General features: G+C 42.5%; 2 protein-coding genes and 1 pseudogene across 2 annotated transcripts; all 3 read left to right on the top strand.

Moving 5' to 3' along the window:
* The first annotated feature begins 3878 nt into the window (after positions 1 to 3878).
* LOC115141266 (olfactory receptor 2A25-like) lies at positions 3879 to 4899 on the top strand. The gene is given in 1 exon segment (XM_065027136.1): positions 3879 to 4899. A coding segment is annotated over 1 exon segment (933 nt). The 5' UTR covers positions 3879 to 3966.
* A 354-nt stretch (positions 4900 to 5253) lies between these two features.
* On the top strand, positions 5254 to 5941 carry LOC135575002 (olfactory receptor 52K2-like; annotated as a pseudogene).
* A 9151-nt stretch (positions 5942 to 15092) lies between these two features.
* Positions 15093 to 16750, top strand: or60a1 (odorant receptor, family 60, subfamily A, member 1). Its single transcript, XM_029648118.2, has 2 exons — positions 15093 to 15167; positions 15277 to 16750. Exon 2 carries the CDS (start codon positions 15282 to 15284, stop codon positions 16299 to 16301), a length of 1020 nt encoding a protein of 339 aa, XP_029503978.2. The 5' UTR covers positions 15093 to 15167; positions 15277 to 15281; the 3' UTR covers positions 16302 to 16750.
* The last annotated feature ends 8986 nt before the right edge of the window (positions 16751 to 25736 follow it).

Below are 25736 nucleotides of genomic sequence, written 5' to 3' on the forward strand. Positions count from 1 at the left end.
TTGGAAGGCGTTTATGGAGCGTCTGGGGAGAGTAATGGGCAGGTGGAGAGAGTTAACCAGGATGTGGGTAGGTTTCTGCGGTCAGTTCGTGCCCTGGGCAGAGATGGCTCAGAACTCGCTACGTCACTCCTCCACTAACCTTACTCCTTTTCAATGTGTATTAGGGTATCAGCCGGTTCTGGCTCCTTGGCATCAGAGCCAGACCGAGGCCCCTGCGGTGGACAATTGGTTTCGGCACGCTGAGGAAACCTGGGAGGCAGCCCACGTCCACCTTCAGCGTGCCATAAGGCGCCAGAAAATTGGTGCAGACCGTCGCCGCAGTGAGGTCCCAGTGTTCACACCAGGGGACAGGGTCTGGCTCTCGACCCGAAACCTGCCCCTCCGCCTGCTCTGCCGGAAGCTGGGTCCGCGGTTTGTGGGGCCGTTTAAAGTCCTGAGGAGAGCGAACGAGGTATGTTATAGGTTACAACTGCCCACTAATTACCGTATTAACCACTCGTTCCATGTGTCTCTCCTCAGGCCGATGGTGGCTGGCCCGCTCCAGGAGGCTGAAGTGCGTGATGTCCCTCCGCCTCCTCTAGACATCGAGGGGGTTCCGGCGTACTCTGTTCGATCCATTTTGGATTCGAGACGTCGGGCGAGGGGCCTTCAGTACCTCGTGGACTGGGAGGGGTACGGGCCGGAGGAGAGATGCTGGGTTCCGGTGGAGGACGTGTTAGATCCTTCCATGTTATCAGAATTCCACCGTCTCCATCCGGATCGCCCTGCACCTCGCCCTCCGGGTCGTCCCCGAGGCCGGTGTCGACGCGCTGCTGGAGCCGCGCGTCAGGGGGGGGGTACTGTCACGACTTCTGCCGAAGTCGTTGCCTCCTTGTTCGGGCGGTGCTCGGCGTTCGACGTCACCGGTCTTCTAGCCATCATTGATCCATTTTTCATTTTCCATTGGTTTTGTCTTGTCTTCCCACACACCTGTTTTCAATCCCATTCATTACCTGTTGTGTATTTAACCCTCTATTTCCCCTCATGTCTTTGTCAGAGATTGTTTATTGTCAGTGTAGTGTTTTTGTTGTATAGGTGCGCGACGGGTCTTCGTACCCATATTTGTTTATGTTCTTTTCCTGTTTAGTGTTATGGAGCATGTTACTATGACATTATTAAAAGACTCCATTTTACACTCCGTTTGACTCTCCTGCGCCTGACTTCTCTGCCACCTATACACATATGCCTGACAAGTGTATACTTGTAATATATACATGCAGACACCGCATCATTCAAAGAATGGAGTTTGAAACACCTGGTATTGGATATGACGGAAAAATAATGTCTCAGAGATTCATACCTGAACCACACCTTTATTTGCCAAGGAAGAGTATGTGATCAGTGAATATATTCACTGTACAGGCTACAATGTGGGGCTCTCATGCGTGGTAATAACTACAGTACATGCATATAGGACTTGCATCCTTGACACAAAGGTATTATATCCTATTCAATCCATAGGCTTCATTAATGCCATTCAGACTTGAAGTTGATACAATAACTATGATAGCTAAGGTTCATAGATTGGTATGAATATTAGTTCGGAACCTAACGTTTTGGGGTGCATACACAGATCGGCTACTTACTGTAGCTAGCTACACATCCATAGGCATGCAGTTATGTGTATCCTCCACTACACAATAAGCAAGTAAATAGTTAGCTAACGTTAGCTATGTTACATCAGATGCATTGCACGGTGTCAGGATTTGGCCAGGATTGTTCAGGTTTTGGTCACTAGATGCCCCAATTGTGCTTTTTTGACCCTTTTGTTTTTCCCTTGTTCTAGTTATTAGTTGCACCTGTGCCTCATTTCCCTTGAATGTATTTAAACCCTTAGTGTTCCTCAGTTCTTTGCTCTGTGTTTGTATGTTAGCACCCAGCCATGCTGTGAACTTTTGTTTCTCTAGTTGGATTTTCTTGAGGTACTCTGGTTTTGTTCTTGTTTATTTTTTATTATTCTTTTGAGGTTTGTTTTTTCCCTGCTGTTCTTACCACTTTGTGGATTTTCCTTGTGTCTTGGAGGATATACATTTTTTTCTCTTGGAATTACATTTGATGTTGTGGGTTTATATTTTTGCCTGAAGATCTTTTCCTTTTTTCTTTATTAAATCACCGTCTCTAGTACTGCTGTGTCTGCCTCATCTTCTGGGTTCTGCCGACTATTAGTGGCTCAGTTTACTAAGTGACTGTTTCTCACACCGGAGACCCGAGTTCGTAACGGGGTCCTGACACACGGAAAGGCAAACTTACACAATTGCACATTCAATTTGCGGTAAATTATTTAGCTAGCTAGATTCTTTACATCCACTGTTTTCCAAGAGAGCCAGGGTTGCTAGTTTTCTCAGGATGTTTTTCTCTTTTCTCTGTAGTCCCTAAAATATTAAACAACAAGAATTACAATGTCATACTGTACTCATGTCATAACACCAGCTAGCTAGCTGGCTAATGTTAGCTAGTCAGTTAACTTCATAAATCACATTTATGACAAAAATATATGCACAATCATTTGTCTCTACATTAACTAACATATTCCTCTCAATTGTACATTTTTAGCTTGACTCGTTATGACGTTATAAATACTTACATCTGCTTCCCCTGTAATGTTCTGTCAGCCATCTTCATTGAAGAAAGCCACCAAGTACAGGTGGCTTGCGTCAAATTTGTCATTGGAACTACTCGATATGATTGGTCATATAAAAACCTTGGGACCCAAATGCATAATGAGTGCTCTAACTCCCCCTTGTGGTGGTCTTGAGCAATGAAGCCGTGACGCTTGGTACCTCTAAGTCCCGCGATGAGAGCTCACAACTTTTAAAGGAGGAACCACTGTATATACAGTACATACACATACACTACATGACCATAGGCATGTGGACACCTGCTCGAACATCTCATTCCAAAACCATGGGCAATAATAGGGAGTTGGTCCCTCCTTTGCTGCTATAACAACCTGTCTGTGTGCCAGCTATCTGACAGATGGCCAGATACCGTTTTTGAAATAAGGAATCTTGTTTGTCCAGGGTCACTGTGTGACCAAAATAATCCAGGAACGGTCATTATGTATTTATAAGACACATTGGACAATGTATTCCATCCATCCTGTAAAAATGATGAAAAACAGTTGTAGTGTGCCATTTGGGACAACTTCTGTCATCTCCTCTGGGACGATAAGCCCTGAAAGTGTACTGCAGGACTAGGGAAGCCCAGAATGACACACATTTACCTGAGCAGGAAAGCTCCGGGCCTAGGTCTTAGACCATAACTAGAAATCATGGTCTGGAGTGATTCTCTGTTTTCCCTGATTAGTGTAGACTGCCAGGCTTGAGGGTCCCAACACATATATTGTTTTAACAGGATTAGATTCTACTAACACAGCCGGTTCAATAAAATAAGTTTAAAGATGTGTCTTCTTCTGATGTGCTGCATTATCCTACCAAACTTCTCTCTTTATTTAAGAATGAATTTCCTTGACCGAGAATATCAAATTTGCCCCAGGTATTGGGGACTATTTGCATATGACACCGAGGCAGGCACTTTTTTTTTCATCCCACAAGTATAAGAATCAAGTGAGGAGCTGAGTTTCAGGAGTTCATCATGGTTTAGAAATGGTCAGTCTAAACGTTACATCAATTTTATCAATATATTTAGCATTTTAATGCAATAAATAATAAGTGTAGGATACAAAATATAATATTGTTTGATTTAGGCTATGAATTATGTTATCCGGAGAATGAAAAGCCATCTACATTGGTGAGTACAGCAATGGGAAAAATTATCAAGGTAACATGAACAGGTCAAGGTTATCAATTTAGGTAATCTGGTCTTTGTGATTTCATTGTTTTAACTTATATTGAAGTTACAGTACTATAGAGGATTTGCTCCTCTTCTTCAAACATTGACAGCACATCTTTACCAACTCCCAGGACCATGGAAAACTCTACTCACTTTAAGGTCTTTAGGCTTGCTGCATACGGTGATATCAGACAATTGAAGTATTTCTACTTTGCTGTAGTAACTTTATTATATTTTGTTATCATTCTTGCCAATACTTTACTTATTGGAGTTATCTGCATTGAAAGAAGCCTTCATGAACCCATGTATCTGTTTCTATGTGCTTTGTTTGTTAATCAGTTGTATGGGAGCACTGGTTTGTTTCCTGCTTTCATGTTTTACTTGCTGTCTGACACACATGATATTTCCCTTCTTTATTGTTATCTCCAGGTTTATGTGTTGTACACATGTGCTCTAACATAATTTAGTAATTTAGCAGTTATGTCCTATGACAGGTACATCTCCATTTGTTATCCTCTACAGTATAATAATATTATGACACCTAAAATAATTTGTGGCTTAATTCTGCTGTCCTGGTTGTATTCTTTTTTCCTCATCGCCATCATTATCTCCCTGAGTTTGCGACTGCAATTTTGTGGTAATGTTCTAGACAGACTGTATTGTGACAACTACTCAGTCGTCAAGCTTGCCTGTTCAAATACTACGCTGAATAACATATGGGGTCTTGTTGGCACTGTGCTTTCTTTTTCTTGTACTTTATTTCCTACCATATACTCATATGTAAGAATTCTACAGATATGTTTAAAGTCTTCAAAAGAGACGAAACAGAAAGCATTTAACACCTGTACACCACATATAGCCTCTTTGCTGAACTTCTTCTCTGGCTGTTTATTTTCGATTATACAAGGCAGATATGAAACTGCAGATCTTCCACCTATACTTCACACTATTTTATTAGTTTATTTTCCAATATGTCCACCACTTTTCAATCCTATTATGTACGGCATTAGGATGGTTAATATCAGACAGGCTTGTAAAAGGTTACTAGGCCGTCACACTAAAACATAACCTGGTTGTAAACTTTTGTAACATTTAATTATGTGTTTGGTTACTTATAGTTGCTATAATTGACTGTACAGATACGTGTAATTTTGGAATAATTTAGCTGTAGCCCAAATACTATTGTAAAAACTGCATCAAGTTTATAATGTTTTATAACTGAGAATATGTTGAGTCATATTAGATAGTTAATTGCATAACTACAGAGCATCAAGGGGAGTGGCCCTCCCTACCATCAAGCTGTGCTCAAATAGATGCTAAGTGGGATCCTTGGGATGACCCTACACCCCAACCCGTTATGCCTCTTCTGTTCTCTTGGCCCTGGTCTCTTGGCCCACCGTACAAAAATATTTCTGCAATATATATGTAACGTTTGCGTATGTTATTCTAGCAGTAATGGCTTATGACAGGTATGTCTCCATTTTTAAGCCATTTCAATATCATAGCATTATGACCCCTTAAAAAAGTGAATATGTTGTTAGCCTTGGTATATTTTTTTCCCATAAATATTGTCAAATGTGTATCACTTCAAGGCTCCCTTTGTGCAGGTACAACAACTTTTTGTGATGACTAAGCAGTTGTTAAACTCTCTCGTGTTGAAAGTGCGCTGATCAACCTGTATGGTATATGTATCATATCAAGTCTAGTAGTTTTACCTTTGGTGTTAGTTGTGCTCTCATATTTAAAGATATTGTTTGCTTGAAAGCCTCAAAGGAGTTATGAACGAAGGCTTTTAATGTGTGTTCTCCCCACTAGAACATATTCATCAACTTCAATGCAAGCCATCCTTTTTTCTGTTGTTTACAACAGGCACAGAGGTTAATGTATTAATATCAGTACAGTTCATTCTTTTCCCACCACTGGTAAACCCTATCATATATGGTATTAGGACCAAGAAGATCAGGACATGTGTTACAAAAATTATAAGAAGAAAATTATTTCCGAACTCTTGATGTTCCTCATCGAAAATCTGAACCTAAACTGGTACCAATTATGACTTTAGATATTACAGCAGCAGGGCAGGGTTGATGGTTTGAATCCCAGGTCTGACAGGATCATCTGCTATAACTAAATGCTTATACATTTGTTTTGATCATCAACCTAATCTCTTGTTTCTCCTTTGTGTTGCATTCTATTTCTGTGAATTCTTCTGAATTTCTTTTAAATGTATTTTACTGTTGTAAAGTCAAATCAGTGATGCTGCTGTGTCACTGACCGTATGTTCTTCTAGCACTCTATATCATCTACTGCATCTTTATGTGATACATGTATCACTAGCCACTTTAACTATGCCACTTTGTTTACATACTCATCTCATATGTATATACTGTACTCAATACCATCTACTGTATCTTGCCTATGCCGCTCTGTACCATCACTCATTCATATATCTTTATGTACATATTCTTTATCCCCTTACACTTGTGTCTATAAGGTAGTAGTTTTGGAATTGTTAGCTAGATTACTTGTTGGTTATTACTGCATTGTCGGAACTAGAAGCACAAGCATTTCGCTACACTCGCATTAACATCTGCTAACCATGTGTATGTGACAAATAAAATTGGATTTGATTTGATTTGGATGTCAATGGACATGTATGTGGACAGAATAAAAGGATATAAGGACACAATAAGTTCTGTTTCAAATCATTTCCTATAAAATAAAAAGGGATCAATCCATTTTCTTGATCAAACAGTTGCATTTTGTCTTGCTAAGGATTCCAAAGCATTTTTGAAAGAGCTTCATGCACAATGAGGAAGATCAGCCCAATCCCCCGCTCAGCTACACTTAATCTGAAGACACCTCAGTCTGTCCCAATAGAGTACCACATAAAACCAATGAAACCCAGCAGTCAAATTGAGAAATAGTTCCATAGGAGATTTTACTGACACCAGCATGGAATGTTTTCTCACAAGTATAATTCATTGGCTGATCACACATGGTGACCTTTATGGAATGATGTGATCCTTCCTCAACCCATATGAAGTCCAACCCAGTTACTACTCTAGTGACTTGTGGCCACTCAAGTCCTCTATCTATCTCTACGCTTGCAAACTAAAGGAATGACCCATCTGCCCTAATTTCTGGGCCAGTTTGATTCTGCTTAATTCTTAAAAATACAGTTCCAGTCAAAAGTTTGGACACATCTAATCCTTCCAGGGTTTTTCTTTCTTTTTTCCCATTTGCTACATTGTAGAATAATTGTGAAGACATCATAACTATGAAGTAATACATTTGAAATCAGGTAGTATCCAAAAATTGTTAAACAAATCCGAATATATTTTATATTTGAGATTCTTCTGAGTAGCCACCCTTTGCTTTGATGACAGCTTTGCACACACTGGTATTCTCTCAACCAGATTCATGAGGTAGTCACCTGGAATGCATTTCAATTAACAGGGGTGCCTTGTTAAAAGTTCATTTGAAAATGTATTTCCTTCTTAATGCGTTGTGTTGTGACAAGGTAGGGGTGGTATACAGAAGATTGCCCTATTTGGAAAAAGACCAAGTCCAAAATTATGGCAAGAACATCGCCCACTGTGAAGCATGGGGGAGGAGGTGTGATGGTGTGGGGGTGCTTTGCTGGTGACACGGTCTGTGATTTATTTAGAATTCAAAGCACATTTAACCAGCATGGCTGCCGCAGCATTCTGCAGCGATACCACATCTCATCTGGTTTGCGCTTAGGAGGACTATAATTTGTTTTCCAATAGGACATGGGTGTCAAACTCTGGCCCGTGGGCCAAATTTGGCCCGCGGGGTAATTATATTTGGCCCGCGAGACAATACCAAATTACTACTAGAGCTGGCCCGCCGGTATTATACAGCGCATTCACCACTAATACTACGAATCCCATAATGCTCTGCTGTTTTCGCGCGCCAATCAGGACAGGACCCAGAAACGCTCTCTCCTCTGTGACAGTAGTCATAGCAACATAGACGCTACAACTGTCAGCGAGCTAACCCTTCCCAAAAATGGTGAAAAGAAAGGCAGAAAACAGGAGCTTTCTGGACAAGTGGGAGGCAGAATATCTGTTTACATATGTAAAAGACAAACCTGTTTGTCTTGTTTGTGGAGTCAACGTGGCTGTAAGTAAGGAGTACAACATTAGACGACACTATGAAACGAAACACCATGACAAATACAAGGACCTGGACATGACTCAAAGGAGCCAGAAAGTAGAGGAGATGAAAAGAAGTTTGGTTTCACAACAGAATATGTTTAAAAAGCCACATCACAAAGCGAGGCTGCTGTAAAGGCTAGTTATATAGTGGCAGCAGAGATCGCAAAATCAGCCCGGCCCTTTAATGAGGGAGAGTTCATGAAAAAGTGCATGATGAAGGTTTGTGACCTCGTATGCCCAGAGAAAAACAAGCATTTTCAAACCTGAGCCTGAGCAGGAACACAGTAGCTGATCGCACATGTGATCTTGCCACCAATCTGTATGACCAGCTGATGGAAAAGGGAAAAGATTTTGTTGCGTTCTCCTCGCTGTGGATGAGAGCTGCGACGCATCTGATACTGCTCAGCTGTCAGTCTTCATCCGTGGAGTGGACTCAAATCTGTGTGTTACGGAGGAGCTATTAGGATTCAAATCAATGCATGGCACAACCACAGGAAAGGAAATCTTTGAGGAGGTTTCCAAATGTGTAACTGAAATAAAGCTACCGTGGGATAAACTCGTTGGATTAACGACAGATGGTGCGCCAGCGATGTGCGGTAAAAGAGTGGACTGGTGGGCATGGTTCGGGAGAAGATGCGGGAAGAGAACTGTGCAGGTGAGCTAACTGTTTACCACTGCATCATACATCAGGAAGCACTGTGTGCCAAAGCCCTAAAGATGGAACATGTTATGACCACAGTAACACAGGTAGTTAACTTTATAAGAGCCAAAGGTCTAAATCACCGCCAGTTTAAATCTTTTCTGGAGGAGTGTGGTTCGGAATACGCAGACGTGCCGTATCACACAGAGGTGAGATGGCTAAGCAGAGGAAAAGTACTGAACAGATGTTTCGAGCTGCGTGAGGAAATATGTCAATTCCTGGAAACCAAAGGGAAGGATACAGCAGAGCTCCGGGAGCAAAAGTTCCTGTGTGAGCTGGCCTTTCTCTGTGACATCTCGAGCCATCTCGATGCGCTGAACCTGCAGCTTCAGGGGCGGGGGCGCATCATCACAGACATGTACGCTGCAGTGAGGGCCTTCAAAACTAAACTGTGCCTGTGGGAGAATCAGATGCTGCAAGGAAACCCTTGCCATTTTCCCTGCTGCCAATCCATAAAAGCGCAGATCTCTACCGCCGTGTTCCCATGCGCACAGTTTGCTGAAAAACTCAGTGTTCTCGCCGCTGAGTTTAGCCGGCGATTTGCCGACTTCGATGCCCAGAAATGCAAGTTTGAACTGCTTAGTAATCCCTTCGCAGTTGATGTGGAAAATGCACCAACCAACATCCAAATGGAGCTGATTGAACTCCAGTGCAACGACACGCTGAAGGCAAAGTATGATGCTGTGGGCGCCGCACAGTTTCCACGGTTCATCCCTGACACAATGCCTCAGCTCCGCACCCAAGCTGCTCAGATGCTCTCCATGTTCGGCAGCACTTATCTATGCGAGCAACTTTTCTCCTCGATGAAGATGACCAAAACAACTCACAGGAGACGTCTGACTGATGAACATCTTCGCTCGATACTGAGGATTTCTTCAGCTCAGAGCTTGAGCCCAGACATTGATGAACTAGCATCCAAGAAGAGATGCCAGGTATCTGGCTTGGGCACATCAGATTAGACCAGTGTGCAATAATTAACGTTTTCTTTATGCACTTTTTCTTGCTACAAGGCATGGGCTTGAATGGTTGATTGATTTATTATCATTTTATTTGTAAAATTATTAGCCAGTGGAAAAAGTTTATATTGGTACTTAAATCAGAAGGCTGCAAATAGAAAGAGGCATACAATTTTTATTTAAATTTTATTTATTTAATAAATGAATGCCATTTGAAATTCGATTTTGCATGTCTCCACTATTAAATTATATATTGTATGGTAATAAGCGATGCTTGTTCCATATTCAATGTTAAAGCAAAACTTGTTTGGGTCCATATTAAAAGGTTAATTTGTTCAATGTTGGCCCGTGACTTTGTTCATGTTTTACATTTTGGCCCACTGGGTATTTGAGTTTGACACCCCTGCAATAGGACAATGACCCAACACACCTCCAGGCTGGGTAAGGGCTATTTGACAAAGAAGTAGAGTGATAGAGTGCTCTATCAGATGACCTGGCCTCCACAATCACCCGACCTCAACCTAATTGAGATAGTTTGGGATGAGTTAGACCACAAAGTGAAGGAAAAGCAGCCAACAAGTGCTCAGCATACTGTATGTAGGAACTCCTTAAAGACTGTTGGAAAAGCATTCCTCATTAAGCTGGTTGAGAGAATGGCAAGAGTGTGCAAAGCAGTAATCAAGGAAAAGGGTGACTACTTTGAAGAATATAAAATATATTTTGGTTTGGTTTCTACATAATTCCAAATGTGTTATTTCATAGTTTTGATGTCTTCACTCTTATTCTACAGTGTAGAAAATAATAAAAAAATAAAGAAAAATCCTTGAATGAGTAGGTGACTGGTACTGTATATATACATTTTTGCTTTTCAGGGGGCGCTGCAGCACCCTACTTCACACGGCTATGAAAAGATGCTTAAAACATAAAAATTACAGGACGAAATTATACCATGTCTATACTTAGTTTGAGAAGTACTAAGGGATAGGCTGAGTTATTGACAAATCAAATGTCAGATTTTACGTGTCCATTTAAACCACTGTAAAAAGTTGCTTATCAACTTAAAACGTGCTGTCGCTATCATGAATGTCCTTAAGATTAACCACACTGAATTTGGTATTGACATCTAAAACAAGGAAACTATTGACAACATTCTTTGCAGGTGAAACGCCAATGCTCAAAATCAACTGCAATAATCTTCACCTCATGAAACATATGTCTGATTAACTCCATACTGCTTTGTTATCCAACTGATCTTGTGTACTTTCTGACATCCTGTGAACCCAGTTGAAGTCGGTAGTTTACATACTCTTAGGTTGGAGTTATTAAAACCCATTTGTCACCCACTCCACAAATGTCTTGTTAACAAACTATAGTTTTGACAAGTCATTTTTCTAACAATTGTTTACAGACAGATTATTTCACTTATAATTCACTGTATCACAATTATAGTGGGTCAGAACTTTACATACACTAAGTTGACTGTGCCTTTAAATAGCTTGGAAAATTCCAGAAAATGATGTCATGGCTTTAGAAGCTTCTGATAGGCTAATTGACATCATTTGAGTCAACTTGAGGTGTACCTGTGGATGTATTTCAAGGCCTACCTTCAAACTCAGTGCCTCTTTGCTTGACATCATGGGAAAATCTAAAGAAATCAGCCAAGACCTCAGAAAACAAATTGTAGGCCTCCACAAATCTGGTTCATCCTTGGGAGCAATTTCCAAATGCCTGAAGGTACAACGTTCAACTGTACAAACAATAGTACGCAAGGATAAACACCATGGGACCATGCAGCCGTCATACCGCTCAGGAAGGAGACGCTTTCTGTCTCCTAGAGAGGAACGTACTTTGGTGCGAGAAGTGCAAATCACTCCCAGAACAACAGCAAATGACCTTGTGAAGATGCTGGAGGAAACAGGTACAAAAGTATCTATATCCAAAGTAAACGAGTCCTATAAATCAACATAACCTGAAAGGCAGCTCAGCAAGGAAGAAGCCACTGCTCCAAAACCTCCATAAAAAAAGCCAGACTATAGTTTGCAAATGCACATGGTGACAAACGTCGTACTTTTTGGAGAAATGTCCTCTGGTCTGATGAAACAGAAATAGAACTGTTTGGACATAATGACTATCGTTATATTTGGAAGACAAAAGGGGGAGGCTTGCAAGCCGAAGAACACCATCCCAACCATGAAGCACAGGGGTGGCAGCATCATATTGTGGGGGTGCTTTGCTGCAGTAGGGACTGGTGAACTTCACAAAATAGATGGCATCATGAGGTAGGAAAATTATGTGGATATATTGAAGCAACATCTCAAGACATCAGTCAGGAAGTTAAAGCCTGGTCCCAAATGGGTCTTCCAAATGGACAATGTCCCTAAGCATACTTCCAAAGTTGTGGCAAAATGGCTTAAGGACAACAAAGTCAAGGTATTAGAGTGGCCATCACAAAGCCCTGACCTCAAGCCTATAGAAAATTTGAGGGCAGAACTGAAAAAGCGTGTGCGAGCAAGGAGGCCTACATATCCAACTCAATTACACCAGGTCTGTCAGGAGGAATGGGCCAAAATTCCCCCAACTTATTGTGGGAAGCTTGTGGAAGGTTATTCGAAACGATTGACCCAAGTTAAACAATTTAAAGGCAATGCTACCAAATACTAATTGAGTGTATGCAAACTTCTGACCCACTGGAAATGTGATGAAAGAAATAAAAGCTGAAATAAATCCTTCTCTCTACTGTTATTCTAACATTTCACATTCTTAAAATAAAGTGGTGATCCTAACTCACAGGGAAGTTTTTACTATGATTAAATGTCAGGAATGTATTTGGTTAAGGTGTATGTAAAATTCTGACTTCAACTGTATATTTCTGTTTGATGTATAGTGGGGCAAAAAAGTATTTAGTCAGCCACCAATTGTGCAAGTTCTCCCACTTAAAAATATGAGAGAGGCCTGTAATTTTCATCATAGGTACACTTCAACTATGACAAAATCAGAAGAAAAAAAATCCAGAAAATCACATTGTAGGATTTTTTATGAATTTATTTGCAAATCATGGTGTAAAATAAGTATTTGGTCAATAACAAAAGTTTCTCAATACTTTGTCATATACCCTTTGTTGGCAATGACAGAGGTCAAACGTTTTCTGTAAGTCTTCACAAGGTTTTCACACACCCAGCCACATTTCATCTTCAATGCCCTTGCTGATGGAAGGAGGTTTTCACTCAAAATCTCACGATACATGGCCCCATTCATTCTTTCCTTTACACGGATCAGTCATCCTGGTCCCTTTGCAGAAAAACAGCCCCAAAGCATGATGTTTCCACCCCCATGCTTCACAGTAGGTATGGTGTTCTTTGGATGCAACTCAGCATTCTTTGTCCTCCAAACACGACGAGTTGAGTTTTTACCAAAAAGTTATATTTTGGTGTCATCTGACCATATGACATTCTCCCAAACTTCTTCTGGATCATCCAAATGCTCTCTAGCAAACTTCAGACGGGCCTGGACATGTACTGGCTTAAGCAGGGGGACACGTCTGGCACTGCAGGATTTGAGTCCCTGGCGGCGTAGTGTGTTACTGATGGTAGACTTTGTTACTTTGGTCCCAGCTCTCTGCAGGTCATTCACTAGGTCCCCCCGTGTGGTTCTTGGATTTTTGCTCACCGTTCTTGTTATCATTTTGACCCCACGGGGTGAGATCTTGCGTGGAGGCCCAGATCGAGGGAGATTATCAGTGGTCTTGTATGTCTTCCATTCCCTAATAATTGCTCCCACAGTTGATTTCTTCAAACCAAGCTGCTTACCTATTGCAGATTCAGTCTTCCCAGCCTGGTGCAGGTCTACAATTTTGTTTCTGGTGTCCTTTGACAGCTCTTTGGTCTTGGCCATAGTGGAGTTTGGAGTGTGACTGTTTGAGGTTGTGGACAGGTATCTTTTATACTGATAACAAGTTCAAACAGGTGCCATTAATACAGGTAACGAGTGGAGGACAGAGGAGCCTCTTAAAGAAGAAGTTACAGAAGAAGTTACAGGTCTGTGAGAGCCAGAAATCTTGCTTGTGTGTAAGTGACCGAATATTTATTTTCTACCATCATTTGCAAATAAATTCATTAAAAATCCTACAATGTGATTTTCTGGATTTTTTTCCCTCATTTTGTTTGTCATAGTTGAAGTCTACCTATGATGAAAATTACAGGCCTCATATTTTTAAGTGGGAGAACTTGCACAATTGGTGGCTGACTAAATACTTTTTTGCCCCACTGTATGTCTAAACTTTGTCTCTTAACCTGTTGTATCGTTCGTCGTCCTCGTCTGAGGGGTATGAAGGATCGGAGGACCAATGTGCAGCGTTGTACGTGTTCATGATGAATTTATTAAACACAGAACACTAAAACAAAAATAACAAAGAGAATGACACGAAACGAAACAGTCCTGTCTGGTGACATACACAAAGACAGAAAACAATCACCCACGAAACACAGGTGGGAAAAGGCTACCTAAGTATGATTCTCAATCAGAGACAACTAACGACACCTGCCTCTGATTGAGAACCATATCAGGCCAAAACGCAAAACACAACATAGAAAAACGAACATAGACAACCCACCCCAACTCACGCCCTGACCAACCTAAAACAAAGACATAACAAAAGAACTCAGGTCAGAACGTGACTCCTGTTTCTCATGGTCATCTCCATTGAAACAAGTCTACATGTTTTTGTTCCACTTGGCTGTAATTGAAAGTTCTTCAGTCTGTCCAAAGATCATGAGATACCTCCTCGTGGGAATCCAAGATATCTCGCTTGACTGTTTAATCCAATCTCTTTCAGTAGAGTCTATTCATATCTGATTCTAACAGTGATGGCCTGTGACCGGTTTGACTCTATTTGTAAGCCCTTGCAGTACCACACCATTAAGACCCCTAATAAAGTCAACCTGTTGTTGGCGGTGGTATATATCGTCCAAATTCATAGAAGCAAGGACTGACCATCCATGATATCAAAATCATAGTTTTAACCATGTTTTGAGGCTATACAGTGTTTGTTTTCAGTTATATTGTTTATAAACAATGGAGTGAAACAAGCTTATATTTTGGGTTCTTATGGGGTAAGACAGTTGACTAAGCCCATAAGTTATATTTTTCAAGAATCAATGGGTGTATATGATTCTTTTAAAAGTTTGAAAATGTAAGATTGCCCATTTAAGTGAACCAAAATAATTGGAATACAGTCAAACAAACACAAACACCTCCCTGATCTCAAACGAAGTGATACAAATACATCCTTAATTAATGCCATTGGGTGACATCTCTCTAAGACATTGCTTTAATTTGGAAAATACTAAAAATACTCATGTCAATTATGATATGGTGAAGGTATAAAAAAGGCTCAAATGTATCACGCCAGCCAACATCTTACTTGGAAGACTGTTCATTTGAGAATGTTCTCATCTTCATCAAATTCATTCACACCAACTCTAGTGTATTAACCTGATGGTAACTATTTTGACATTTGCACATTTTCTAAACGTTTATTTTATTACTGCATTTTATTATATGTAAAATGATGTCTGATAACTTCTGATTATAATTGTCTTTTCCTCAGGAAATATGAACCAAACTGTCTTGCATAGCACTGTATTTTTCACTGCGTATGGACCTCCAGGCCCACTCAACTACGCAGCTTTTTTCTTCACATTTTTGCTTTTCTTCATTACAATATTTGCCAACATCAGTCTCATGCTTGTCATCTACTTAGAATCACACTTACACAAGCCCATGTACATATTTCTGTTCAACTTGGCGGTGAATGGACTGATTGGGTGTTTATCCGTCTGTCCGAAGATCATGGACAATCTTGTTAATGACATAAAGGACATCTCTCACAAAGGTTGTTTATTGCAGGTGTTTTTCAGCAGTGTATATGCAACGTGTGCTTACGTTATTCTAGCAGTGATGGCATATGACAGGTATGTCTCAATTTGTAAGCCATTGCAATATCATAGCATTATGACCCCTTCTAAAGTGAAGATGTTGGTAGCATTGGTATATTTTATTCCCATAACTATGCTTGCTTTTCAAATATTTATCACTTCTAGGCTGCCTGTGTGCAGCTACAATATCAACAAGCTTTTTTGTGATAACTTAGCAGTTGTTAAACTCTCCTGTGTTGAAAGTGCACTGAGTAACCTGTATGGTATATGTATGATAGCAAGTCTAGTGGTTTTACCTTTTGTGTTAGTTGTGCTCTCATACATCAAAATATTACTTGTTTGCTTGAAAGTCTCAAAGGAGTCACGAACTAAGGCTTTTAATACATGTGCTCCCCACTTGATCACTTTCATCAACTTCTCAACAGCCATCCTTTTTTCTGTTATTTACAACAGGCACAGCACAGTTAGCAAGGAGGTTAATGTATTAATATCAGTACAGTCCATTCTTTTCCCACCACTGGTACACCCTATCATATATGGTATTAGGACCAAGGAGATCAGAACATGTATTACAAAAATGATAAGAACAAGAATCTTTCCTAACTCTCTTGATTTTCCTCATCTAAAATCTGAACGTAAACTGGTACCAATTATGACTTTAGATGGTACAGCAGCAGGGCAAGGGTTGCCGGTTTGAATCCCAGGTATCACAAGAACTTGTGACAGAATGTGAGCCGCCAGAACTGGATGTTTTTATCATCAACCTAATCGCTTGTTTCTCCTTTGTATTTTTTTTTTTTTTTGTGAATTATTATGCATTTTGTTAAGCCTATTTTACTGTAGGAAAGTCAAATAAGGGATGGTGCTGTGTTGCTGATCCTTCCACTTTAGCATGTCAGTGGGCATGTATGTGTGTTTCAGGGGGGGTTGGAGAAAGAGAAAAAGGATGTAAGGATGCAATAAGTTCTGTTTCCACAAATGGGCAGTAAAGTATTCTTCCAGACATGACGGATCTAGTAGATCCTTTTGATATTTTGAAGAAATGTGAATTAGAAAGTAAAATAAACAAATCATGTATGCATTTTCTTGATCAAATAGTTTATTAATTTCGTCATCCTAAAATAAATACAACTATTTTTGCATCATTTATTGTTTCTGTAATTGAAAATAATTCAAATGCATTTTTTAAATAGCTTCATGTAAAATGAGGAAGTTCAGCCCAATTCTGTTATGCAGATGAGTGAGGACCCAACAGCGATTCAACAGAAACAGAGTCTTTTAATGTCCAAACAGGGAAAACATAAATCCTCAATCTTTACAGGAGATGTCCAAACAGGGAAAACATAAATCCTCTATCTTTGCAGGAGAGTCCTCCTTCTAGTAGTAGAGGAGAATTGCAGGGCTAGCGGCAACAGACTGCAGGTCCCTCAGGGTAGGCGCGGGCCGTAGAGGACAAAGACACCTGCTCACACGTAGCATCTAATAAAGAGGCAGATTACGACAGGACGGGACAAGGGCAAAGCAAACAAGAATCCGACAAGGACAGAAGCAGAAACAGAGAGAGAAATAGAGACTTAATCAGAGGGCAAAAGAGGGGACAGGTGTGAGAGAGTAAACGAGGTCGTTAGGAGAATGAGGAACAGCTGGAAGCAGGAACGGAACGATAGAGAGAGAGAAAGATAGTAACCTAATACGACCAGCAGGGGGAAACGAAGAGAAGAGAAAGCACAGGGACAAGACATAACATGACAAATTCCCCACTCAAATACACTTAATCTAAAGACACCTCAGTTTGTGTTACAAACATAGACGTCAGCGTATCTGTCCCAATAGGACGTCTGTGAGAGTACGGGCAGCGCCATTGAGGCCATCTACATTTTGAAGTTGTCCATTTTCTTCTTCTACTACTTCTATGAGTTGGCAAACAATCTGAAAGGTTGCATAATGCCACTCGGAGAGTGTTGTTTGAACAGGTGTAAAGTTGGTGATTTACTGCCACCTGCAGTTTGCCCACAAGTATGATTCATTGGCTGATCTCTCATGGTGACCTTCATGGAATTATGTGATCCTTCCTTAACCCATATGAAGTCCCACCCAGTTACTACTCTAGTGACTTTTGGCCACACAAGTTCTCTATCTCTATGCTTTCAAACTTTTTATACCGGCCACTGAGCTAAAGATTGTCCAGCCCATCTGGCATTTGCCCTAACTGCCTGGCCAGTCTGTTTCTGCCTAATTCTTCAAGATATGCGCACACTGTAATTTAAGCACAGGTGTTGTTTCACACCAATATTCCATGATAATGTCCCTGAGAGGAAAAGTTTGTGGGGTGTGTCAGTGTTAACACGGAGAACACCTCTGGTACAGTGTAACATTCTAAGTGAACCACAGTGTGATTCTACTTCATCTGAAATTGATTGAATTACTGCCTTTGTGCTGTTACTGGGTCTGAATATGAAGATGATATGGCAAGAGACATGTAAAGGTTAAATACAATGCAACCTGATGCAAACATTTAATAGTCTTTGAGCAACTGTGAAAGTCCATTGCCATGTGTACAGTCAGTGATTACAACTATAAGCAAATAGCCACTAAATTCAATGGCACAATGAAGCAATCATGAAGATTCATATTTTAGGGTACAGATCTAGTATGTTTTTACAAGCATGTCTTATTTTGGCCAGCCTCTCTCCATATGTAATAGGATTGATTGGTGGGCATATTATAAAATAGTGAAGCATAGGTGGTACACATGTCTCTAGTGCAAACAGTGAGGAGGACATAGGAAAGCTAATTCCCCTGTTTTGGGAAAAGTTCATAATTCAATTCTAACTTAAATAGGCTTGTTTATGATCATTATATTGATTGGGCCTTACTGTGTCACATATGAAGTGCTTAGTATTGTGTATGGACGGATGCTTTGATCAAGGGAGTATGCATAGAATTCTAACTTGAAAAATACATTTGGATCTTCGCAATTTTTTGCCTCAATCGTGCAGTTATGTCAATGGGAAAAATGAACATTCAGGCCTATGAGAGAGGAAGGCAGTGTTTTATGGTGGCTTGATGTTTGAGTAAATCTCCCCAAAGACAAACATGACTTTTATCAGTCAGAGGATTAGACACAAGATCAATGTTAAAGTTAATGCTTCAACAATAGGTGGAAATGAACTCGAATCAGTAGTAGGCCTAAGATAACAATTATCCACATAACTGGCATTGTCTTCTTAAGTGAAATATAAGAACAGGATATATACAGTAGGCCTAAAACATCTATTTTCACTTCAGAACAAATTCTTATTTACAATGACGGCCTACACCGGCCCAACCCGGACGATGCTGTGCCAAATGTGCACTTCCCTATGGGACTCCCAATCACAGCTGGTTGTGATACAGCCTGGATTCGAACCAGGGAGTCTGTAGTTGTAACGGCATTCAGAGGTGGAAGAAGGATCGGACCAAAGCGCATTGTCGTAAGTGTTCATGATGATTTATTCAAAACGAACTGAACACTAAAATACAAAACAATAAACGATGTGAACAAAACGAAAACCAAAACAGTACTGTGTGGCCCAAACACTCACACGGAAACAAACACCCACAAACCAAAAGTGAAACCCAGGCTACCTAAGTATGATCCTCAATCAGAGACAAGTAACGACACCTGCCTCTGATTGAGAACCATACTAGGCCGAACACAAAAACCAACATAGAAAAACAAACAGACTGCCCACCCCAACTCACGCTATGACCACACTAAGACAAATAATAAAATAACAGAACTATGGTCAGAACGTGACAGTACCCCCAAAGGTGCGGACTCCGGCTGCAAAACCTGAACCTATAGGGGAGGGTCTGGGTGGGCGTCTGTCCGCGGTGGCGGCTCTGGCGTGGGACGTGGACCCCACTTTACCACAGTTTTTGTCCGCCTCCTCAACCACCCCGTGGCCTCTTACGAGCGGCGACCCTCGCCGCCGACCTCCGACTGGGGACCCTAGCCATGGGTCCCGTATGGACCGGGAGATTCCGGCAGCGCCGGACAGGCGGGAGACTCCGGCCGCGCCGGACAGGCGGGAGATGCCGGACAGGCGGGAGACTCCGGCAGCTCAGGAGTGAAGGACGGCTCTGGCAGCTCCTGGCTGGCTGACGGCTCTGGCAGCTCCTGGCTGGCTGACGGCTCTGGAGGCTCCTGGCTGGCTGACGGCTCTGGCGGCTCCTGGCTGGCTGACGGCTCTGGCAGCTCCTGGCTGGCTGATGGCTCAGGACAGACTGGCGGCTCTGGCGGCTCAGGACAGACTGGCGGCTCTGGCGGCTCAGGACAGACTGGCGGCTCTGGAGGCTCAGGACAGACTGGCTGCTCAGGACAGACTGGTGGCTCTGGTGGCTCAGGACAGACGGGAGACTCTGGCGGCTCAGGACAGACGGGAGGCTCTGGCGGCTCAGGACAGACGGGAGGCTCTGGTGGCTCAGGACAGACGGGAGACTCTGAAAACGCTGAGCAGGAGGAAGGCTCTGGAAGCGCTGGACAGGCGGGAGCACCTGTAGGGAGAAGACGGAGAGACAGCCTGGTGCGGGGGGCTGCCACTGGAGGGCTGGTGCATGGAGGTGGCACCGGATAGACCGTACCGTGCAGGCGCACTGGAGCTCTTGAGCACCGAGCCTGCCCAACCTTACCTGGTTGAATGCTCCCCGTTGCCAGGCCAGTGCTGGCGAACCGGGGACACCATGCGTAAAGCTGGTGCCATGTACGCCGGCCCGAGGAGACGCACTGGAGACCAGATGCATAGAGCTGGCTTCATGGCACCTGGCTCGATGCCCACTCTAGCCCGGCCGATAAGAGGAGCTGGAATGTACCGCACCGGGCTATGCACACGCACCGGGGACACCATGCGCTCCACCGCATAACACGGTGCCTGCCCGGTCCCTCTTGCTCTCCGGTAAGCACGGAGAGTTGGCGCAGGTCTCCTACCTGCCTTAGCCACACTCCCCGTGTGCCTCCCCCCAAGACATTTTTGGGGCTGCCTCTCGGGCTTCCTTGCCAGCCGTGTTCCCTCCTATCGCTGGCTCCTCTCCTGAGCTACCCCTCAGGCCTGAGCTACCCCTCGGTCATGAACTACCTCAGTCCCGAGCTGCCAGTGGGGTCCCTTGTTAGAGTTCCTAGGCCAAGGTCGGCGGCGAGGGTCGCCACTCAAAGGACGCTAAGGAGGTGGTGGAGTGGGGCTGTAGCTGTAGCTGCACACAGGGAGCCTATGTTTCTACGTTTGTTTTATTTTTATCATCAACCCAATCTTTTGATTCTCCTTTGTATTGCATTTAATTTCTGTAAATTCTGATGCATTTCCTTTAAATGTATTTTACTGTTGGAAAGTCAAATCAGGGATGCTGCTGTGTCACATGTCAGTGGGCATGCATGTGTGTTTCAGGGGGGTTGGAGAAAGAGAAAAAGGATTTAAGGATCCAATAAATTCTGCTTCCACAAATGGGCAGTAAAGTATTCTTCCAGACATGACGGATCTAGTAGTGTCACGTTCTGACCTTTATTTACGTCTTTATTTAGTATGGTCAGGGCGTGAGTTGGGGTGGGCAGTCTATGTTTGTTTTTCTATGTTTGGTTTCTGTTTCGGCCTAGTATGGTTCTCAATCAGAGGCAGGTGTCGTTAGTTGTCTCTGATTGAGAATCATATTTAGGTAGCCTGGGTTTCACTGTTGGTTTGTGGGTGTTTGTTTCCGTGTGTGTGTTTGTCGCCACATGGTACTGTTTCGGTTGTTGTAGATTTCACTTCATTGTTTTTGTTCGAGTGTTCATTTGTCTTTATTAAAAACCATTATGGACACTTACCACGCTGCATCTTAGTCCGATCCTTACTCCTCTTCAGAGGAAGAGGAGATCTGCCGTTACAAGTAGATCCTTTTGATATAAGGATTTTGTTTCTTGTCCTAGTAAAATACACACAATTTCATGTACAATAAAAGGGATGAATCCATTCACATGATAAAAAAGCTGGTTATTAATTTAATCATGCTACAATGAATACATCTTTGCATTACTTATTGTATATATGAATTAAAATAATTCCAATTCATTTTGGAGCTTCATGTACAATGACAAAGATCAGCCCAATTCCCCACTCAATTACACTTCACCCAAACCTCAGTTTGTGTAACAAACATGGACTCAGATAGACATTGCATCAGTGTATCTGTCCCATTATGGTATCTGTGAGAGCACTGGAAGCGTCATTAAGGCCATCTCCATTTTGAAATAGTACATTTTCTTCTACTACTTCTACGATCTGACAAGCAAACTGGAATGGTACATACTGCCACTGTGAATAAAGCCAAGGTTGGCTCCTAGGTATAATTAATTGGCTAATCCCCCCTGGTGACCTGTATGGAATTATGTGATCCTTCCTTAACATAGGAAGTCCCACACAGTTACTACTTAAAAATGGTGAAAGTCCTCAATGGCGCAGCCCATGCTAAAATTGGCTTTTGGGCACGAGAGTCCTCTATCTACCTCTATGGTTACAAACTTCTTAGACCGGCAACTGAGCTAAGGAAGGACCAGCCAGTCTGGAATTTGCCCTAACTACCTGGTCCACCTGTTTCTGCTTTATTCTTAAATATCTCCCCAGATATTAGCAGAATGGCGCTGGAGAGGATGGTTGACATTTTACGTGCTCCTAACCAACTGGGTTATTTGATTATTTCTTTTGCGTTGTTTGTAACTTATTTTGTACATAATGTTGCTGCTACCGTCTCTTATGAACGAAAATAACTTCTGGACCTCAGAACAGCGATTACTACTGGAAGAAGCTTTTTCCTTTAACGAGTCCAACAAAAACTGTAATATCATATGTTTTACCAAGTCGTGGCTGAACGACGACATGAAGAACATAGAGCTGGCAGGTTTTACACTATATCGGCAGGATAGAACAGCAACCTATGGTAAGACAAGGGGTGGCGGTCTATGTATATTTGTAAACAACAGCTGGTGCACGATAAGGAAGTCTCAAGGTTTTGCTCGCCTGAGGTAAAGTATGTCATAAGCTGTAGACCACACTATCTACCTAGAGAGTTTTCATCTGTATTTTCGTAGCTGTCCACATACCACCACAGACCGATGCTGGCACTAAGACTGCAGTCAATGAGCTGTATACCGCCATAAGGAAACAGGAAAACACTCATCCACAGGCGGCGCCCCTACTGTCCGGGACTTTAATGCAGGGAAACTTAAATCCCTTTTTACCAAATTTCTACTAGCATGTTAAATGTGCAACCAGAGGGAAAAAACTCTAGACCACCTTTACTCCAAACAAAGAGACACGTACAAAGCTCTCCCTCGCCCTCCATTTGGCAAATCTGACCATAATTCGATCCTCCTAATTCCTGTTTACATGCAAAAATTTAAATGAGGAAGTACCAGTGACCCGGTCAATAAAAAAGAGGTCAGATGAAGCATATGCTAAGCTAAAGGACAGTTTTGCTAGAATGGTGTATTCATCAATGCATCAAGATTCTTCCGATGGAATTGAGGTGTACACCACATCAGTCACTGGCTTCATCAATAAGTGCATCGATGACGTCGTCCCCACAGTGACTGTACGTACATACCCCAACCAGAAGCCATGTATTGGCAACAGGCAACATTCGCGTCGAGCTGCAGCTTTCAAGGAGCAGGACTCTAATCTGGAAACTTATAAGAAATTCCAATATGCCCTCAGACGAACCATCAAACAGGCAAAGCATCAATACAGGACCAAGAACGAATCATACTACACCGGCTCCGATAATCATCGGATGTGGTAGGGCTTGCAAACAATTACAGACTACAAAGGGAAGCACAGCTGAGAGCGGCCCAGTGGCACGAACCTGCCAAGTTAAGAGCCTGCTAAGTTACTTCTATGCTCGCTTCGAGGAAAGTAACACTGAAACATGCATGAGAGCATCAGCTGTTCCAGATGAATGGGTGATCACGCTCTCCACAGCCGATGTGAGTAAGATCTTTAAACAGGTCAACATTCACAAGACAAACTACCAGGTCATGTACTCTGAGCATGCGCTGACCAACTGGCAAGTGTCTTCACTGACATTTTCAACCTCTCCCTGTCTGAGTCTGTAATAACAACATGTTTCAAGCAGACCACCATAGTCCCTGGGCCCAACAATACCAACATGTTTCAAGCAGACAACCATAGTCCCTGTGCCCAAGAACACTAAGGTAACCAGCCTAAATGACTGGCGACCCGTAGAACTCACGTCTGTAGCCATGAAATGCTTTAAAAGGCTGGTCATGTTTCACATCAACACCATTATCCTAGAAACCCTAGACCCACTTCAATTTGCCTACCGCCCTAACACTGCCCTTTCTCACCAGGACGAAAAGGAACAATGCTATTCATTGACTACAAATCAGTGTTCAACACCATATTGCCCTCAAAGCTCATCACTAAGCTAAGGACCGTGGGACGAAACACCACCCTATGCAACTGGATCCTGGACTTCCTGACGGGCCGCCCCCAGGTAGTAAGGGTAGGTAACAACACATCCGCCACTCTGATCCTCAACACGGGGACCCCACAGGGGTGCGTGCTCAGGCCCCTCCTGTACTCCCTGTTCACTCATGACTGCACGGTCAGGCACGACTCCAACACCATCATTAAGTTTGCTGATGACACAGCAGTGGTAGGCCTGATCACTGACAACAACGAGAGTCTATAGGGAGGAGGTCAGAGACCTGCCGCCAGGACAACAACCTCTCCCTCAACGTGATCAAGACAAAGGAGATGATTGTGGACAACAAGAAAAGGAGGACCGAGCATGCCCCCATTCTCATCGACAGGGCTGTAGTGGAGAAGGTTGAGAGCTTCAGGTTCCTAGGTGTCCACATCACCAACAAAAAAACATGGTCCAAGCACACCAAGACAGTCATGAAGAAGGCGCGACAAAACCTATTCCCCCTCAGGAGACTGAAAAGATTTGCATGGGTTCTCAGATACTCAAAAGGTTCTACAGCTGCACCATCGAGAGCATCACTGCCTGGTATGGCAACTGCTCGGCCTCAGACCGCAAGGCACTACAGAGGGTAGTGTGTGTGGCCCAGTACATCACTGGGGCCAAGCTTCCTGCCATCCAGGACATCTATACCAGGCGGTGTCAGAGGAAATTTTCAAAGACTCCAGCCACCCTAGTCATAGACTGTTCTCTCTGCTACCGCACGGCAAGTGGTACCGGAGCGCCAAGTCTAGGTTCAAAAGGCTTCTTCTCTGCTTCTACCTCCAAGCCATAATACTCCTGAACAGCTAATCAAAGGGCTACCCAGACCTCTCTTGTACGCTGCTGCTACTCTCTGTTTATTATCTATGCATAATCACTTTAACTATATCTACATGTACATTTTACCTCGACTAAGCAGTGCCCCCGCACATTGACTCTGTACCGGTACCCACAGTATATATACTCGCTATTGTTACTTTACTGCTTTTACTGTTTAATTATTATTTGTTACTTTTATTTTCTATTTTTACTTATCACTTATTTTTCTTAACTTAACGAGACATACTTCCGGGTTGGAGCGAGGCCGTATAACTTTTTCATTACATTACATTTCGCATCCGCGCTCCGGTCTGCAGGTTGTATAACTTTTTCATTACATTACATTTCATTATAATACAACGGTCTGATTTGTCTAATCTTAGCAATTTCTTCTTAGCTAGCTACATAGTCGTCGTTGTATCAAAGATAGTGCGTAATTATCGTATTTCGTCGATCCTCCTATCTGCCCAATACGTTCACCGGCTACCGTAGCACTGTAGTAACTATCACACTCAACTGAACGACTTGATTAGTGTAGTGTTAGCTAGCTACATAGTTGTCTTTGCTGTCTTCGTATCCAAGATAATTGTGTAGTTTAGAGTGTAGAGTCTTAGAGTGATAATTGCGTTATTATCGTATTTCGTCGTCCTCCTCCTATCTGCCTAGCAGCTAGCCAGCTAGCATACGTTCACCGGCTACCGTAGCACTGTAGTAACTATCACACTCAACTGAACGACTTGATTAGTGTAGTATTAGCTAGCTACATAGTTGTCTTTGCTGTCTTCGTATCCAAGATAATTGTGTAGTTAGAGTGTGT

The sequence above is a fragment of the Oncorhynchus nerka genome, linkage group LG14 (genome assembly GCF_034236695.1).
Source record: "Oncorhynchus nerka isolate Pitt River linkage group LG14, Oner_Uvic_2.0, whole genome shotgun sequence".
Classification (NCBI taxonomy): domain Eukaryota; kingdom Metazoa; phylum Chordata; class Actinopteri; order Salmoniformes; family Salmonidae; genus Oncorhynchus; species Oncorhynchus nerka.